The sequence below is a fragment of the Prosopis cineraria genome, unplaced genomic scaffold, assembly GCF_029017545.1.
Source record: "Prosopis cineraria cultivar Desert tree isolate PC_DT_omini unplaced genomic scaffold, ASM2901754v1 PC8, whole genome shotgun sequence".
Classification (NCBI taxonomy): domain Eukaryota; kingdom Viridiplantae; phylum Streptophyta; class Magnoliopsida; order Fabales; family Fabaceae; genus Prosopis; species Prosopis cineraria.
In genome coordinates this window covers 17,116,293-17,136,637 of record NW_026555339.1, presented here as the reverse complement: position 1 = coordinate 17,136,637, position 20,345 = coordinate 17,116,293, and the positions used below count along the sequence as shown (strand labels likewise).

General features: G+C 31.5%; 2 protein-coding genes and 1 pseudogene across 12 annotated transcripts; 1 reads left to right on the top strand and 2 right to left on the bottom strand.

The window, feature by feature from the left end:
* The first annotated feature begins 5,770 nt into the window (after positions 1-5,770).
* LOC129317395 (phytochromobilin:ferredoxin oxidoreductase, chloroplastic-like) lies at positions 5,771-12,702 on the top strand (annotated as a pseudogene).
* Positions 9,472-17,420, bottom strand: LOC129317955 (TMV resistance protein N-like). 11 transcript variants are annotated; one of them, XR_008595121.1, is made up of 9 exons: positions 17,297-17,420; positions 15,587-15,889; positions 14,485-15,471; positions 14,301-14,402; positions 13,612-14,160; positions 12,513-12,746; positions 12,300-12,382; positions 10,597-10,751; positions 9,472-9,662 (listed from the first exon to the last, which is right to left on the bottom strand). XR_008595121.1 is itself a non-coding variant. In XM_054962409.1 (6 exons), exons 1-5 carry the CDS (start codon positions 16,671-16,673, stop codon positions 13,648-13,650), a joined length of 2,139 nt encoding a protein of 712 aa, XP_054818384.1. In that variant the 5' UTR covers positions 16,674-16,706; the 3' UTR covers positions 9,472-9,662; positions 13,612-13,647. The 11 variants fall into 11 exon arrangements, 3 of the variants coding, with proteins under 3 accessions (XP_054818384.1, XP_054818387.1, XP_054818386.1); XR_008595115.1 differs by lacking the exon at positions 17,297-17,420 and adding an exon at positions 16,440-16,706 and having other exon boundaries at positions 12,513-12,762; XR_008595114.1 differs by lacking the exon at positions 17,297-17,420 and adding an exon at positions 16,440-16,706.
* On the bottom strand, positions 17,361-19,620 carry LOC129317956 (toll/interleukin-1 receptor-like protein). Its single transcript, XM_054962413.1, has 3 exons — positions 19,377-19,620; positions 18,392-18,916; positions 17,361-17,531 (listed from the first exon to the last, which is right to left on the bottom strand). Exons 2-3 carry the CDS (start codon positions 18,898-18,900, stop codon positions 17,381-17,383), a joined length of 660 nt encoding a protein of 219 aa, XP_054818388.1. The 5' UTR covers positions 18,901-18,916; positions 19,377-19,620; the 3' UTR covers positions 17,361-17,380.
* Positions 19,621-20,345: the final 725 nt, after the last annotated feature.

Sequence of the window (20,345 nt, the reverse complement as noted above, 5' to 3'; positions counted from 1 at the left end):
TCACACAATTTCGAAAGCAAAATAGAGTGGAATCAACTTGAAAAATTTGAAAACAGAACAAGAGAAACTTCAACAGGCACTGCACTCAAGACTCTATTCCAACAAGAAAGTATGTGCGAAGGTTAAATAATCGAAGAAGAACCTGTGCAAATAGATAATTTCACAGATCGATCTAATCATAAAAATAATGATTTCATAGAATAGATCTAAAAAAAAAAAACAGAGAGCAAAGGAGAAAAAAGGAACCTGAAGGATTAAATAAATAATGTTGAGGCCAAGTCTTGTGTTTAGTCTTCAGTCCCTGATAATGTGTGTGTGTGTGTGTGTTTGTATATGAAGCTCCTAGCTAAGCTAAGGCATATGTAAGACTCAGTCCCAAGTCGTCGCGGTCGTCAAAGTGTATACAATATTATATATCCAATCCTTAACCGCGTGAGTGTGTCTGTCTTCCCAAAACTCAGTTTGGAGAGGGACAAAGGAAAATGGCATGCACGCACCTTTGATTACCAATCTATATAATATCTTTTTTGGGTAAACGTATTTATTTAACATTTTAATATGAACATATATGAATCTGTGGGAGTGAGGTCGAGTCTTTCTATTTTTTAAGGTGTATTTGGATTAAATTTACAAACTTGAAGTTTTATAAATTGAAGATAGGATGAAAGTCGATCAGATACTACTGTAATGTAATTTACGTTTAGATATTTAAATTTTTTCAAAAAAAGTCAGTTTAACAAATTTAAAAACTAAACTCGGCAGCTTCAGGCTCATGGGTTTAGTGTTTTTTCCCTGAAAAATTTTCATCCTAGTATAAAAATTAACCAAGTGTGGAAACCGTTTATATAATAAGTAGACTCATAATACGTTACATACATCTCAAGGCTTTTAAAATGGAAGGATAACAATTAAGTCCCAAAACACTGATTTAATTATAATTAAGTTCTAAAACATTTTGAATGAAGATGATACTATAAAAAAATTGATTTTCAACAGTGACTTTTGTTGTATTGAAAGCTAAAAAGTCACAAGTCATCACAATGTTGCTGCAAGAACCCTTGTCACTGATTCTATCTGCGACGATAATAAAAGTCGCTGTTGAAAGTTGAGAATCAGCAATAACACATGTTGTCGCAAAAAACAAAATTTGATGCCGCTGCAAGTTGATAATTGACGGTGACAAAAGTCACTGCAGAAACCACACATCAACGGCAACTTTTTTGTCGCCGTTGAAAAGTAATATTGGTTTTACCCATCATGTGCCACCACCTCACCCCTCCACAAGTCGCCATGTCACTACTCCATGTGGGGCCACATCACCTTCCATGTGTTGCCTCGGCCTCACATCACGTGGCGCCATGTGTCGTCCCCACCTCACATCACGTGTCATCATGTCACCAATTTATATTTTCATTTCACAAGTTGCCTCCTCTAAAGTTTGAACCCATGACTTTCTCCTTTTATGTCTTACTATTTTGCTATTGAGCTGGAATGAATCTAAAATCTATTACTGCATAATTAAATATATATATATATATATATTATTAAACTATGCAAACACACACACCATATTAAATATTCAATATTATAAAATCTCATTACTACCATTAAATACTTCAATTTAATTCTTTTAATTTATTCAAATTGCAAATTATATTATTTATTTTGTCTAAAGTAAACTATAAATATAGTTGATACAATATCATTTGTATTATATATTTTAATTGTTTTACTTCTTGAAGTTATTATATTTATTTTAATGTTCATATTTATAATTATAATATAAAAATATTTAAGAATAAATAGTAAAAATATATATGATTATACATTTCTTTAATTATTTATTTTTATATCTAGTTTTATTTACAATTTATTTTTACTTTTAATTAATAATAACTCTTAAGTAATGTAATTGGGTTATTTTTACATCATACTTTACTTTTTTAATTAATTTTCATTTTTAAATTATAATATTATAAGAAAATTATACACTATATTATCTGATCTTAATTTTTATATTTATGTCACAAGATAGCATCAAACAAAAAAAAAATCATTTAGCATCACACACATAGATATATTTCATCTATTGTAAAAGTTAAAAGTGAAATTTTAGAATGTCTCATTTTTGTTCTTTTCATCTTTCTCTTTCCTATCATTAGCTATTAAATTGGGAACATCTAAACTGACATCAAGCTCTAAAGTTATTAGCATTAAATGTAGATTTTGAAATTGAGAAATTATATTAGATGAAATATCATTCTATGAATGAATAAATTTAACTATCACATGTCTAATTATTGTAAACAAGTAGTGTTATTGTTTAAAATATTAATTTAATCATAAAATATTTAAAAATAGAGACTCATTACCACATTATATGCATTCCAAATTAAAAGAAAAAATCAAACATTAGATTTTTGAATGAATTTATCACTTCACATAGGGGTATGCATTAGTCAATTTAGTTAGATTTGATGTTATTTGACCAAAACTAATTAATTAAATTGGCCTAAATAGTTGTATTGAATCAAACTAAACATTACTTGATAACAAAAATTGATGTAAAATAATATAATTTGGCTTAATTCTTTACTCTGACTCATTAACATTAAATAATACCTTAACATTATCTTAAAATAATGAAATTATTTTAAAGTTACAATTTAACAATAAAATATATTAAATGAAAACTCATTATGTTATTTTATATATTCATTATAAAATTACAATAATACAATAAAATTAATTTCTTAAAATTTAAATATTTGATTAAACAAAAATATAAAATAATGTTGAAAATATAAAATCAAACTTTTAGTGTATTATAACATTAGTTTTTAAGAAATTATAATACATTTTAAAATGTGTTGACATTCAGCGACGACTCTAAAAAGTCACCGTGGATTGTCAACTTTCTTAGACATTTGCCGGCGGCATACACTTATTGTTGCTAAAAGTTTGACAATCAACGGCAACTATATATTGTCGCCACAAAAAGTTACCCTGTTAGTAGGAACTTTAAATGTCACTGTAGAAAGTCAAATTTTCAATGATGACTTTTTTTGTCATCACAAATTATTCATTTTTAGTGGAGATTTTTTAGAGCTACTGCTAAAAGTCACCATTGAAAGTTTTTTTTTTTTTTTTTGGTTGGTAGTGTGGATTGCAAAATTCTATTTTGAAAGTTACAAATGTGAGAGTTTTAGCTGCAAATCTGATAGAGATGAAGATTCTGAGAAGATTTACAAATCATTTCTTTGGGCCTAGCAAAATCCATGGGAAGGGAAATGGTGTAACTTCAGTGGATGTAAGGAGAAAGAAGTCGTATGTGAGTAGGTTTTAGGTATAGCTAGAGTGTAGGCATGCTTTGTTACAATTTAGCATTCTAGCCTTTAAATCCTTCGAATCTACTGGAGAGATTACAGTTCAATTATAAATATCCAACATCATAGTTTTCTTATAAGTTACTATTACCTACTTTTCAATTATATTTTTATAAAAATTTATTTAAAAAATAACATAAACTATTTTACAAATCACATTTTTGGGTTTATAAAGAATTTGATAATCCTAGATCCTGATTTAGATGCAGCTGATATAGAAATGTCACCACTAGAAACAGATCTATTCACTGAGACATCGCTTAATAGTAATGTCACACCTCCTTGCATAGTTTCATTGACCAAGATAGGGAAATGCAAAAGAATATTCTTAGTAGTATTCCATTCTTAGTTAACATTTCAACGGGTTAGTTAATATGATATATATCCTCATATTAATTTGTTTCAACATTATCCCGTAATTAATTTATTTCAAACGCCTCAATTCCTTTTCGCAGAATTTTCAGTTTGGGATGGGGACAAAGGAAAAAAAAAAAAAACACAGATACATACTTCACCAAAAGTTTGGAAAGTCGCAGCCCTGTGATCTAGTTGTGTGTGTGTGTATTTACGTAACATTTGCACATGACATATATATATATATATATATATATATGTATGCATGTATGTATATTGGCACGAAATCTATTTTCATATTACGTATGCACACATTTTTAATTAATTAATTTATTTCTAACCGCGTTGGAGCTTAGCATGCTGGTTCAAACGCGTCAAGATGTTGCTCCGCAGAACTTTTCCATGGGGATAAGGACAAAGAAAAAACTAAAAAGACGCAGATACATACTTCACCAAAACTGTCTTCGCTTCCTTTGCAAGTGAGAGGCATAGGCTATCACAACACCGGATTTGAATATTATAAGTTGCTCAAGTACACTCCCCTCAATGAGTGTTTCATGTGGCAATAGTGTTAAATATTTTTTCATGCAATAAAAAAAAATTATCAGTCCCAGATTTTGGGGGAGGATAACAGTGTTTTAACTATGATGATTGTTTTGAATATTTGAAAGAAAATATATCTTGATAATTTTTAAGTATTAATAAAATCTAATAGCAATAATTAAAACACTCATTGAATGAGTGTATTTAGATCATTCACCGAATTCAAATCCCTCAAAATCATCCCAATATCTTTGTTACCTATATTTCTGTTCTATATTTAAATTCCCTGATTGGCCTTGCATATATACACACTATTTTACATTTTTAAGCAAATCTTACTCCTTAATAAAGTATTTAAATGTCTTTAAACTAACACTATTTTTTAATATTTATTCTTATTTAATAGGGTGTTTCATTTTAAAAAAAATATAAAGTAATTTATTTATTATGGGTACTTTTGAAAAAAAAATACATTAATTATATCTCAAAACACTAAAAATATCTTACATTTTTTAACATCTAACCTCTCAAAAAAAATTTTAAAAAAAGGGAGTATATATCAAGTATTGGGCCCGCGCTTGGGCTTTCTCCTCGAGTAAGTGAACTGAGGCCGATTTCCGTCTTAACGTTTTAACAGATCATTTAAACTTGTCATTCTATATCTTTTCAACATCTCTTTACTTGAGATTTCTTATTAGAAGGGTGTAAATTAAAAGTCAGACATTAGTAATATTGTGGTGATTAGAATTCAACGCTGTAGTTCAAACTACATAAGACCATTTCCATATTTAGTTGTGAGGGATCGATTTTGATTTAACACACACACACACCCCCCCCCCCTTTTTGGGAAAATATAACTATAGAGGATTTACAATGACCCACTGATCTGTTATTCTTCCTCATCGCACTCTTTTGTATAAAGCTTCACATTTCATCCTTGCTACTGATATTTTCATCTATACTTCCGTTTCTATTTCCAATTTCCGAGAGATTTTTATGCTTGCGTGCATGTATATGTATTATGTGTGTATCTATGGATGAAATAACACAAGAAAATTGTTATAATGACAACAGAATAGAATTTATTAATTCGTGGAATGTTATTGTATTATCAATGACAAATTGAACCCATAAGAGGAGAAGAACATAAACCCTCAAATATTTTCTTGCCTTCATATGAACTAGGACCAATTTTTAAGGTATGAGTGAATTAATGAAAGAAAAAATTGAAGTTCTTGTTGAGATATTCTTAAACTTCTTGCCTGTGGGGCTGAATTAGAAATCATTTATGCATGATTACTTGCATTAATATTTTGTGCCAACTTTTTCACCAGTGGATCAAACATCATTGTGTTGTGAGTTAGCTTATTCTTTGTTATTAGTTGAGTGTTCTTTCTTCTAGTTGTAAAACCTTCCTCCAAATTGTTCAACAACAATGAAATATGTACTCTTTTTTTTTTTTGGATGCTGAATTTGTTCCTAAGCTAATGGAACTTACTTCAGTAAGTCAATGCAATATTTTAATTTCCTGTTCAAGACACGATTCACTAATTTATAAAATTACTTCCTGTTGAACTTCATTTTAAGTAAGTTTATTAATTCACTTTTTAGCTTTCTATTAGCTTTTGTTCCATAGCTTCTGGCTTATGAGAATATTCTTCTATTGGAATTATCTAGCGTGGAACTTTGCATCATTATTTGGGGACTCCCATATAATCCCTTGGGTCGCTCTTGGTAATTAGCATTTAGGACTCCCATATTTGCAATTTTTTCTATCAATATTTGCTAAGTACTCTACTTATCTTCCTTTGTAATGTTTTGGGAGCTAATAGTTATTAAATTTGTCTTCTAACTTCTGAGACTGAGACCTAATAACTGTCATTCTCTTTATATTTTACCTAACTAGAATGTCACCATCTCATTAATTAATTAAGAAGATGGGCATTATTGGCAACCCTGATTGAACTGTTGAAAATAGATTAGGCATTATATCTTCAGTAGATTATTGTGAAAAGCAGTGTCATTATTCTAGGAACAAGACTCACATCTCTCTTTTATCAGTTTATGATTGAAGATACCCGAACGGATCTGTCTTTTGTTTTGGAGAAGATTACTTTGAAGCGGTCCAAAATTTGTTAGTTATTAAGAAGGCTGAGAGTAGCTCCTGTTTCCTTAATTTTGTCTCTTTTACTTTTTACACAACACTTTTCCATATACCAAACGTGCACTAAAGTTCTTTTCCTTTCTTTCTTTCTTTCTTTCTTTCTTTTGAGTATATTATGTCAATTTTGTTAGTAAAATTAGGAAATAATAGTTGTTCTGTTGTTTTCTTGTGAGTATAAGTACAGGGTCTTGAAGAAAGTGAAGAAGTCTTGTCCTAATAATCAGAAGTGCTACATTCAACCATCACAATATTTACTTCTAATGCTTTTTTGACTCTTTCAATCAGTTAGAGGTTTTATAGATAGACTTAGTACAGGACCAATTTTGAAGGTCCAAGTGAATGAAAGAAAAACAATTAGAAGTCCTTGTTGAAGTTTTCTGTATCTTCCTGCCTTTGGGTGGAGTTAGAAATTATTTATGCATGTTGCTGCTTCCTTTCTTTGCAATAAGATAATAACTTTGACTTGAACCCTTTTGTGCAGGTTCTGGATTTTGCTTCCTTTCCGAAAGTAGAATATGATGTACCCATATTTTGCGCTAACTTTTTCGCTAGTGGCAGATCAAACATAACTGTGTTGTGAGCTAGCATATCCTCTGTTGCTGAGTGTGCCTTTTCTAGTTGTAAAACCTTCCTCCAATTTGTTGTGCAATAATGATTTTTTTTACTATTTTCGTGGTCGATGAATTTTTTCCAAAGCTATGGAACGAACTTCAAGTGAATGCACTAGCACCATTTTCTTGTTCAAGCATAGTTCACTAATTTATAAAATACACAGACACACATACACACAAGGCAATGCTTCTGGCTTTCAAGAGGCCAAACCTCCTTTTGATGGTCGGCAATGAGAATTTGACACTTTGCTTCCCCTTTATTTTTTGCTCCGATGGCACTGGCAATAATGCAAGAGTTCTCCACTTTTCCTTTCATAACTTCTGAGTTCAAACATCAAGTGCTAACTGTGGAGCATAAAATTAAAATTACAGGGACCTTAACCCACTGCATGATAATATTAATCAGCAGGATTACAAGGAAAAGTATTTTAAAAGCTTAATTCCCTTGGCCTCAAATATTCTGAGGTAACTACAAAATATATTGGTTTGGCATATTTTTCAAGTTCATCTTTGAATCTGCTTAACTTTAACAGTTCTTTGATTTCTTTCTATAGAGATCTAGAATTCTTGACAGAACACAAATTTCATGCAGCACTTACCATGGGGAGGGAAGCTCACAAGCAAGTCCCTACAATTTTTTTTTTCACCCATTGTCATATGGACAAATTTCTTCAACTCCAGAAAACCATGATATTCTGTATTTTGCATTGCAGGATTACTACAGGGTATTAATGCTATGATCGTTTTCCACTATACTATATCTCAATTTTGCGATACTTCAAGATCAAAATTTCAGTAGCTTTCTGAATATTTTACCCATTAAACTATTAAATTTTTCTATATGACCCTTAATCTGCAGGCATTGCTGGAATTAATAGGCAAAGCAGTTGAGGAGACAGATGCATCTCAGATTTCCTGCAATCGTGAAGCACAACATAGATATCTAGCATGGAGAACAGAAAAGGTATTGGGATATGTTGCTACTCATACGGTCATATGATTGGTCCTTTGACCATAGTAACCTCTACGCTTGCAATAGAATTAAAGGATATTCTAACTTGCATCTTCCCAGAGCCTGTGGACAGAGAGTTCTCTAGCATTTCTAGTCTTCCCCCAACTTATAGTTGATTATTAATCTGATCATATCCCGTTATTCATATGCTGCTTGAATTAACCAAACCATTATTTCAGTGATGCATTTTCTAGTTGTTAATATTGTCAACAAATTGTTTTTAAACTGAAGGCCTATAAAAAAGGAGAGTGATTTACAAGGATCACAAATAATGGTCTCCAAGGACATTTTAATTAAGCCTAGAAGATTCACTTTAGATTTTGCATTTCTTCAACGTCATCAGTTTAGACTGATATTTTTATCAAGCGTGTTAGTCATGCTCATGACGTTCTTATCAATGGCTTAGAAGATTTGGATAACTCATGCTAGAGCATCGGAAAACTGCTTTTCAGAATTCAAATCAGGATTCTGTTGATGCTAACTTTTGGAGGTGAATTTTATGTTTACTTGGCACTGTTGGACGCGACTTAGACTTTGAGTTCACATTATTATATTTGAAACATATCACTTATGGGCTTGGCTCATGGAACTTTGGGAAAGTAGGATCCAGGTCAAGGGCTTTGGAAGAAGCTGACTGGGGACACACTTGCAGAGGTATCCATGATATGAGATCAGTACTTTTCCTGAATAAAGTTAAAAGTGTATTTTCAAATTTCATGCCTTGTATCCTATAGGACTTGCTGAGAAACATTCTATTCAATGGCGTTGATGAACTTGGAAGCAAAACATTGGTAATGAGTACAAATCTAAAAGAAAAACCTATCCCAAAGTACTAGCTTGTTGAATGGAAAAGCTTTTTAAATTTATAAACCTCACATTACTTGTAAGATTCTCCGATGTGGACTCGTGACAATACCACCCCATCAAGAATCGACATGCATGGTGACTTCATTTTATGACACTTCACTTAGCCTCTTACTAATCAAAACCCTCTGTGGGTAGTCCTTTTCCATGACACCAACCTTTCAATAAAAGCACTAATGTGAGGAGTATAAATTCAAAGGGAGAGTACTAGCTTGTTAGGTGAAAAAGCTTTTTAAACTTAAAAACCCACACCATTTTTCCAATGGGGGACTTGTGACAACGTTTCTTGATTACTTTCTAGAATTCGTTTGCAAGAATGTCACCGTAAATAAAATACACAGCATTGTCGTAAAGTCTTGTGAAAATTGCCCTTGGGATGCAAGAGGAGAATTGCTATTTTCTTTTCATCTCCTCTATTGAATCTCTTAAACCCTTTTTTCTTCTCAATTTTGGCTTCCCATCATCTGATTTATTTTGTTCTTTGATCTTCAATGTTATATTTATTACTGCAAAAGTAATTGCTTAGTGGATCATGGGTATCAATCAACCACGAACTGGTTGAAGAATCAAAGCCTTAATCTAAGTAGCTAGAATTACCGTCTTTAATGTTGTCGTTACATCTTAGAAAAAGGACAAAAAAGGCCCCTTGGAGCTTTAGCAAAGGTCATGAATCCAACAACCTCGAATCTTATTGCTGGCCAGCATATGTACTTTGTATCAACCTAGTGCTGGTGAAAAAAAAAAAAAATTATGCAGAAATTAGTCAACTATATTATCAACTTCTGTATACAGAGGTATGTATAGCTGTTATGTGTGTGCATATTCTATCATGGTTGTTTTATACATATAATGTCATGCCCCAGTTCTAAGGATATAACTGACATAGAATATGAGATAGATCCACATTCTATAAATCTTAATTAACCAAAAATTAAGTTAAAACATTGATATATAATTTATAAAGTTGTAAGGTCTTAAATATTTTGTAGAAATTTTGACAGAATCTCTCCTATAATTTGAACCTTCAAAATTTTTACAATAGCAAACCTATCAGCCAATCCAGGGAAACTAGTTCCACACCAACAGCTTACATATCAGTACAATAAAACTAGGATCTAATTACAACATATGTGGAGCGCTAAACTATAATTGTATAATATAATGCATATTTGCATCAAACTAAATGTCAATATGCTTCCACAAACCAAAAAGCAACGGTGCCATCAATGATTAGCAAGAGGTGCAAAGTCAATTACAATATTTGAGATCAAAAAAATTTTTAGTGAGTAGCGTTTCAATCAAAATTATAATTTAAAAAAATTATGAAGATAGTAACTAATAAATTTAATTCAAAATGACATAAAAAATGAAACATATATTTAAGCTAACAACAAATAACGAGTTTTCTTAATGATATAACTGTGAATTAAATAATGTGATTAGAATAACATAAATATTTAAAATTTGCACAGCTCATAAAATATAAAAATTTTCAATAATAGTACAACTTGATAAAATACTTTTGGAGAATTAATAGAGAAATAATAACTTAAATTTAAATATAAAAAGGCTTTATCAGAACGAATAACAAGCGTGGACACATAGCCCACAAAGGTAAATAACCAATTAAGCATAGACACATAATTTATGAGGGTAAGTAACCTGTCAAGAGCGGTTGAAAGCCATGAAACAAGTGCGACAAGAGCCACAAATCAAGCGCAAGCATAAAGCCTACGAAAACAAGTGTGAGTACGATACTCACGAATAACTATTCTTCCGTTCCATGTGCGTTGGCCATCGCATGAGGCTAGCAACTCCTACAAGTACCTTACTAGTTAGGTGTACCATGGCGCGTCAAGGGCTAATAGAACTATCATTAGCATTCAGCATTCTAAATTCAATTCCCTTTATTAAAATCAAGTGTATGGAGCAAGAAAATTAGTTTCCAAAATTCTCACTTTCAAATATTTTTAACTATCATATTCTCCATAACAAATCATTGCAATGAAATTGTTTTATCAATGTATAATTAAATAATTAAACTAATTATGAAAAATAATACCATTTGTCGTATATCTATTTCAATCATTACTTATTAATAATATAAATCATTAGTAAAATTCAAGACATTGTCTTTAATAAAACAATTATTATGAAAATAGGATAAACAACATTATTTATACAATTTATAAAGCAATAATAATAAAATTTAAATCAAGAAATTTTTATAAGTACTTTGTTGGAAATTTATTTGGAACACCACCTATTCATTTAAGAGTTTTTCAAAAATTTTAAAATTTACTTTTTACTTTTCACTTTAATTTTAGTGATGCTCTTAATTTTCAGGCAAAAATCACAATCCTAAAGTCATTTATTAAGTAATTTTTCAACACTTGAAAAACATTCAAATTTGATTCCCAAACAACATCACAACCTAACATATACAATCCATAAATTAATTATCAATTAACTAATTTATTAACAACCCAACTAAAACAGGAAAAAAATATTTCCACTTCTTTTTCATACCTTCCTAAAACTTAATGAATGACACAACCATAATTTATTTCAACAAAATCTACCTTAAGTACTTTAGAATTCTAATTTAATGACTCAGATCACTACTTGTGCATGTTCTATCAAACTAATAATATGGAAATTGAAGAACTTACATTCTTCCAAATTCTCCACTTACACATCTCAAGCTTAGAATCACATTACCTATAGGCACAAACAATCATACATATACTTCACTAAACCTCTATACAAAAATTAACCATTTAAATTCTACCAAATTGCTCTTTTAAACATTTTAACAATCCAAATATACTTGAGTCAAATAAGCTTATTTGACACATCTTAATTCACTCTCCTTGTGACCCATCCTCAATCACAAATCATAATAAATTATATCAATTATTTTTATGCTTCATTTAAATTTAATAAAATAATACACAGGTATTCTATATAATCCTTTCTCTCATCTTGGTATCTTTAAATTTTAATCAATAGCCCAAGCTGCTTCTCACACATATCTTGCTCCAAACTATATTATACCAATTTAGCAACATTATTTTTATAAATTTCTTCTTTCAAGTATTTTCACAAACATCTTGAGTGCATCTCAATTCAGCTCACAAATGATCATCAAACCATTTAATTAACTTCCAACATTAATTCTATCCTTAACATTCAGCCCATCACCAACTAAAGATAACGCATAACATCAACCAAAACACAATTCAATTTCCTCAAAATTAAGACAGCAATTATGAGGAGTAGGGACGTATTCTTCAGCCAAGGGAGAAGGAGGATTCATGTAGCTATTGAAACCGAAAGAGAAGAAGAAAGAATCAATATTTTACCTCCAACCAGAGTGTAGTGGAGCTGCCACACACTTTAGCTCATGGACCACATCAAAGAATGGAAGAGAAGCTTTAGCGCATGGCTGCTCAACAAGGAGGAAGAGAAGCAGAAATTTCATATCAGAAAAAGGAAGGATTGAGCCTACTATGCACACATACAGGAATGCCCAGCTGTTGAGGAGAAGAAAAGAACAGAGACGAACACACACGCACCTCTGTCAGGATGCAATAGCGAAGAAACAGAGAAGAGATTCAGCTACAGAACTTTACAGGAACTGACGAACAGCAGTGGGAAGGAGTGGACGAACTGCCGGCGGGCGGGAAGAAGAACAAGTTGAAGGTGAAGAGGAAGAGTTCGACGGTGAAGAGAGAAGGGAAGAAGAATGTCGGTGAAGAAAAATGAGAAGTGGGAATGCTCTGTTTTTCCGCACGAAATAGAAGATAAATCTGATCATGAAAATAACTGCAAAAGTTACAAGAAATGGCACAAGAAAAATTACATGAAAGGCACAAAAATTTCTTATAATTTAAAACGAAATAAAACAAAACATTTGCTTAATAGAATTTGAATTCTGAACCTTCAAAAAAAATTATTAATATATATTCTAATAAACTACCGCTTTCCAATCTCCACTAGATATAAACTAATTTAATTTAAATAAAATATTTATTAGGAAAAAAAATTTATTTAATTTAAGATTTAAGATCATTACATAAAACACACCTAATAATAAAAAATTTATTAGTAAGAAAATATGCAAAATAACAAGAGTTAAGGGTTAGAAATAAAAAGAACTACATTCAATCCAAACACTTTTAAGAAGTACTCATACCAACGAAATACTGTCTGTGCCTCATCTTTTGGAAGTCCACTTGCTATGGTTTTGTAAAATGATTCAGTAAACATCAGAGATTTAAGCAATTATACTGAAAGAAACAAAACATGTACCAATAAACTTAGACTAGAAATTAGTATACCTTCACAAATCCTACATCTCCCTTAAACATGTGATTGTACAGATGATCAAATTTGGCATTTGATAGACTATTGAAACTAAATTATGTCATACAAGTACCACCAAAACTAAACAACACGCGAAAAATAAGAAAAAAATTTGTAAGATATGAAAACAAATCCAATACTATAAATAAACAATGCCAATGGAAACAAAGAATTAAGGAAATACAATACTTATATGAATTGAAAGATTAGATTAAATTTATACATTAAACAAATATTAAATAGCCATCAAACAAGGAATAATATAAAATATAAACTTTCAATTAAAATAAAGATGTGTGTCATACGTACCTTGAAGCATTTGTTCTTCTTATTTTGTGCACTTTGTTAGGTGGCTTGGCGTTTTGGGCTAACTATGATTCCATCATTGATGCCGCTACAACACTCATTCCATGTTTCAACATCTTCTTTACACACCACACGCCATCCACACTTCCTTACTTTACACACAGGTGGACTTCCAGTAGAAAACATCATTTGAAGTTTGTTTACAACTAAAGAGGAACAACGACTATATATAATAAAGAGTTGATGACTCCATTTTAATTGTATCACAATTGCACAGAAACCAAACGTATTTGGAAATTCATCATTAGGTAATCTGCAAATCCACCAAACAATATCAGTCTCTTTGTCATATGCCAAATCTTTTTCTATCACTAAACATGTGGCTATGCCCCACCATTCACTTCTTCGACAATGATCAGGTATGCTTACTATGAATGACACATTGGGATGATCCCATTCTTTCTCACAAAAGTAGTCTTGATTATGAAACCATGATGCCACTTCACTACCAGGAATCAATAATTGGCGAGCGGGTTGCATGAAGAAGTTAGGCTGTGACAAAGCAAATCGTAAGTCTTAGAAGTATAATAATTAATGTGTAAGAAATGGAAAATATATGCAGATCAAATATATATATTCAATGTCCAAAAAAATAGAAACTCATGCAATTTTTAAACAAAAAAAAAACTCACAATTTGTGAATCCCATGTAACAATTCCAGACAGCCTACTTAAATGGAACAATTTATATCCTTCAGAATCATGTGATATTGAGACGTCATTGATATTATGAACCTATAAGGGAAAAAATTGGCTATATTAAAGAAGTATAATGATTAATAATGTGAAAGAACAAGTAAAGACAGATAAAATAAACCTGAGATTGGAATGATTCAGTGAACTCCCATAGTTTCTGCGAACATATGTAATGTTCCATTGATGGACTACCACTTGCGAGAATGACTGATAGATTTGACGGAAGTTGTGGCAAGGACTTAAGCATTGGGCAATCAAAGAGACCAATACACCGAAGCTTCGAAAGTTTGGAAATGAGGCCAGATGGTAAGTCAATGAAATTTTTTCCACTTAAATTTAATGATGCCAATGATGTAAAGCTGCTAATGTCATCAGGAAGTGATCCATCATAGAGATTGCAAGACTCTAAATTTAATTCGGTCAAGGATGAAAAAGAAGAGGACAAGAAAAGATTTATTGAGCTTGAAGGCCTTTGAAGCCGAAACGCCTTCCAGGGAAGGGAGAAGCAATTCCTTGACGTTGAAGAATGTGCTTGACCATTGTATTCACAAATTGATTGTGCCTCTTCAGAAATTTGACGACCCACTTCAAGCACTTCCAACGCCCCATTTTCATTCAAATCCTTTGGCATCCTTGAAAGCTTTGACCAACCAGAAATTTTGATAGTCTTCCTAGCTATCAATTTACAAACATTGTTTGGAAGGCAAACCAGATTTTTGCAGCCTGACAAAGTTAATTCAGCAAGACCAGTCAAATTGCCCAGTGATTCAGGTAGTTTGGATATAGCAGTGTAATCTAAATCAAGGTTAGAGAGACATTTCATATCCTTTCCAAACTCAGGAAGTTTTCTAATTTTTGAACAACCGGATAGAACAAAAGTCTGTAAGCGATCCATCTCCAATTTTTTGGGAAGGGTTTTAACTTTTGTGCAGCCTTTCAAATTAACAATAACAAGATTCTTGTGTTGCCCAAGAGACTGGTGAATTTCAACAAGGTTAGAACACCCTTTGAGAATCAATCTTTCAAGATTAGGAATTCCATCAAAATCTGGGGTTTTGATGAGGTATTTGGAATGAGATAAATCAATGGACATCAGCTTTTGTAGAGACTTGAAAAGAAAAAAAGAAACAAGGAAACATTAAGTCCTCAAAACCAAAAGCTAGTTATAATAATAAGTGTATTAAATTATGGACAAGCAATTAAAATGGAAGGAACATAATTACCTGTGCTCCTCTCCATAGTTCTTTTAACCTGCTATGTTGCATTTTTAGATGAACAAGTTCATCAAGTTGAGTATGTCTGGGCAGAGAATCTAAAGAATACCCCTCCCATTCAAAAACTCTCAATTCATTGGGAAGAGATTTAAGTCCACGAGGAAGATTCAATAGGCAACGAGAAACATATGATGAGCAACTTGAAATAATAAGTAACTTGAGATTACTCATTTTCGAGAAGGCTTCAGGATCCCAAAGTGCATCTGATGATTTTTCTAATGTTAGAGCTATACCTCGAATTGCTCCTGTCCCCTATAAAATAATAAGTCAAGTTAATAATGTAACAAATTCATGGAATGAAATATTAAATGATGAGTGGACCGATGTTTTAAAAGCCAAACTGGATGTTAAATTGGAAAAGTCAGTGGTTCTCAATTTTTATAGTCTAACTGGTTATTATACCAACAGTTGAACCAGTGATGCAATAATTAAATAAAAGTAATACTAAATATATATATATATATATATATATAAATGTAAGATATGAAACTACAGTATGCTAGTAAAATGATATAATATGACCGTAAATTAATAATATTATAAATTATAATTTTATAACATGTCAAACATAGGTGGATCTTAATTAAATTAGATATAAGTAAATTCAAAAGTATCTATATTTTCATCTATAATTGTCAACATCTTTATAAAAAAAGTCTCAAATCATATTTTATACATGTGAATTATTTGTTAACATCTTTGATTGACTATCCAACTGGTCCAACCATCCAGTTTGATCCATTTTTCAAAATAGTGAAATGGATGACTAGATGCACAATCACAAGAACTTAAGGGATGATACCTTATTTGTTTTTAGTACATCATTGGCATCCTTCAAAGACATTATCCTAGAGCGCTTATCAAATGATTCTTGGAGGACAATATATTTACCCATATCTTGAAGAATATGATGCACCCACAAATGCCCTTCATGATTGATTACTAGTGATTTCTCAATAAGAACTGTTATTCCAATTTTTAGATAAAGATCTTCATCAAAAGTTTCTAAAATTTGTGTGACATGATCTTTATCCATCCCATTGAAAAAGCAAGCAATATCCAGGAATATAGTCTTTTCCTTATCATCTAATCTGTCAAAACACACATTAAGTATCTTCAATATGTCCTTTGGAGGAACCTTTTAAACTTGGCAAGTGCATCCTCCCATTCCTCTATAGTTCTTCCACAAAGAAGTGAACCTAACACTTTTAGAACCAAAGGAAGGCCTCCAGCATATTCTATCACATTTTTAGAAAGAATCAAGTAATCTTCATTTGGTTGATTTTTTCCCTTAAAAGCATTTTGACAGAAAAGTTGAAGGGATTGGTCATCACTCAAGAATCCGATGTTATACTGAGCAGATACATCATATAATGATAACAAACGCATGTCTCTTGTTGTTAATATAATTCTACTCCCATTGCCAAACCATCCTTGCTCTCGAGCCAAATATTCAAGTTGGCCTATATCACTCACATCATCAAGGACTAGTAGAATTTTTCTATCCTCCAACATGTTTTTTATCAGCTTAATTCCTTCATAACAATCATCCACTTCCACACTTCTTTTATTATTCAAAGAAAAAAGAAGATTTATTTGCAATGAAATCAAATCACCCTTTTCATATTCCTCTCTGATATTATGAAGAAAGCAACAAACCTCAAAATCCTTGTACTTCCAATTATAAAAAGCTCTAGCAAGAGTAGTTTTGCCTAAGCCTCCTGTTCCCCATATTCCTATAGATCAAACTCCTTCCGAATCAATTGCTATGAGTGACTCCAACTCATCTAATTGTGATTCAATTCCAACTAATGCACCAAGATCAAATGGCGATTCATCATGTAACTTAGACTTCATTTCTTTTGCAATGCTTTCAATGAATTCTGTTTCATGCCTGCATAGGAGAATAAAATGATTGCATGATCTTTTTTATTTGACCCAAAAATAGAATGATCATTTAAGTCAATTGAATTATAAAATTTTAAGTTTATCATGAAGCTAAATTTAACTTAGTAGGAATGTGTGGTTGTGCATATATCCTGTGCCGGTTACACTTAATTTTGGGACATGACATTACCCTTATTAAATATACATATTTTAAAAATATATTTTACTCTGCCATTATTTAATAATGGATAAGAAACTTGTGATAAAAAATGCATGACATTGCTTATAAATAAGACAAAATATTCTTCTCTCTCTTATCAATTAATAAGACTAGAAGGAAAAAAGAGAGGGTTTACAAAATTGCCTCCCCATATAATCTATTTGTCCTTATAGCTATTTTACTAAATTTGAATTAAACTACTAGGTGTTGAAAAGATGCATCAATAAGGTATGTATTGATTTGGAAGACTTGATCAAGTAGGGTAAAGATTACATTAATTAATAATGATATTTCAAAATAGAGAGATATTATTAATATTATTAAAATTCAATATCGTTGAAAGAAAATAACCATTTTGATTGAATTCAATTAGGAAACCTAATGCAGCAACAATCAATACAATTACTACAAATACAAACCTATTTTACCAAAGCATAGACCTACAAGTCCAAATCGACCACTAAAATTAATCTTATACAACATTTTAGTGAAAGCTTTTAAGTAACATAACTCTCGAAAAACGGAAAGAAGAAAAGAAAATAAACAAAGCTTGATGTGGTTATTATAGTTTATTTGATATCCACACCCTTATTTTTCCAAAAAAAAAAAAAATAGTGATGATAGTTATCGAGAGAAGTATAGATTACCTATTCCGTGAGTCCCATCCAGATAAGCTAGCAACTTCTTTTAAAACATGCCTCCATCTGTGCACCTTCATTTTGTCTTGTGTAAATCTTTCTTCATGCTTCATGAATGCTTCTTCAAAACTTCCCTTTTGTTTCCTAACATCAGAAGGATCTAAACCATAAAAGATTGGAAATATTTGAAGACCCAACTCTTTTTTCGAATGAAGAATCTTTTGGAGTTCATCCAAACACCACGTTGAAGAAGCATATCCTGGGGAGAGCACAACAATTGCAGAACAAGATTCTTCAATGGCTTGTAGTAAACTTGGGTTGATATATTGTCCCCTTTCAAGTCCTTCTTCATCCCTAAAAGTTCTTAATCCTTTGCGTCTTAAAGAATCATATAAATGATCAGTAAAGCTTGTGCGAGTATCTTCACCTCGAAAACTCAAAAACACATCGTATTTCCGTCTCTTAGTTGATCCGTAAGAGCTTGAAGAACACCCAACTCCATTAACATCAAGTGCCATTGCAAGGATTCAGAGTCTGAACCAAAGTACAAAAGTGCAAAATACAAAATCAGAAAGAATATACACGCGCAAACCAAACAAATTAGGAACTTCAACAAACAAAATGCAGCAATGAGAAACGGATATTACTGAAGGCGAAAGAAAGTGAACAAACTTTTGTAAATATCCCATGACAAATTTTCCCATCTATTTGAGTTTGAAAGCAAAACAGACACACAAAGTCCCAGGACACAAATCAGCAGATAAACTAATTCACTGAAGAAAACAAGATCACGGAAACTGAATGATTCACTCTTACCGCAAGACTCATTCACTCCTGAGCCATAAATTAAACGGAAGCAGAATCTATGTAGATATTCAATCTCGTTAACGTTGGATGTTTAATTCAAAGCGAAATCTCAGAGATCGAAACCATTCAGTTCACAGAAGAAGAAATCTAGAAGAATCTAGAACAGAGCAAGGAAGAAAGTAGAAACCTGAAGGATGAAGTAGTATGAAAAGATTTGTTCGATCTTGAACTGATAATAATTCTCTCAAGTCTCAACAAGCAGTCGCGAGATCAACTGGAAGGCCAAGTGCCCAAGTCTTCTCTCAAGTCTTCACGCGTTCTCATTCAAACCGTGTCATGGACAACACTGTTCACTTTTGCAGAATGAAAGGACAGAACCATGCGATGATGCTTTTCATTACTATATGGTGTCTCATTGTTTTTGACCCCCTTTTTTTTCGCCCTTTTTACCTCTACCGTTATCGTTAATGCGTTATTTTGATTTCTTTTTAATGGTGAATCCGTAGCACCACCCTTCTTATTTTTATTGTTCAACTCAAAACATATTCTTCTATATTTATTTGAACTCATGTGTCATATATCTCCACTAAAACCGATAATTTGGCAAGTCTGGAAAATATTAAAGTCAAATTTGAAAGTTTAGAAAAAAAATATATTATTTTAAAATTATTCAAAAGTTAAAATGCAAGATCTCAACATATTTCAAAAATTTGAATGATTCTCTTAAACTGACCATCGATGAGCCAAAACTTCTTTAAAGGACTTCCAAAAATCAGGAAGAAGTAAATAAATTGAGGATCTCTAGGAGAAAATTATAGAAGTACAATGAAAGTAGTGTCCGACCATCATGTACACTGTTTCAGTGGTCATCTACAAAGTCAAAAACATGTTTCTTAAGTCTCCTTATTTTTCAATATATTTAATTTTGCTCTCATGCACCTTATTAATAAATTGATTATTTACTCATTATACATTTATTAGGATTTGTTCAATTTGCAATTAGTTGAAGTACTCTAGTTAACTAGAATTATTGAAAAGAAATTTACAAAAAAATCACAACAAATTAACCACAGCACTTTGACTCATTATGCGAGACTTTAAAAAGAAAATGATTTTTTATCCAAGTAAATTATAATTAAAAATTCAAAGAACGTAC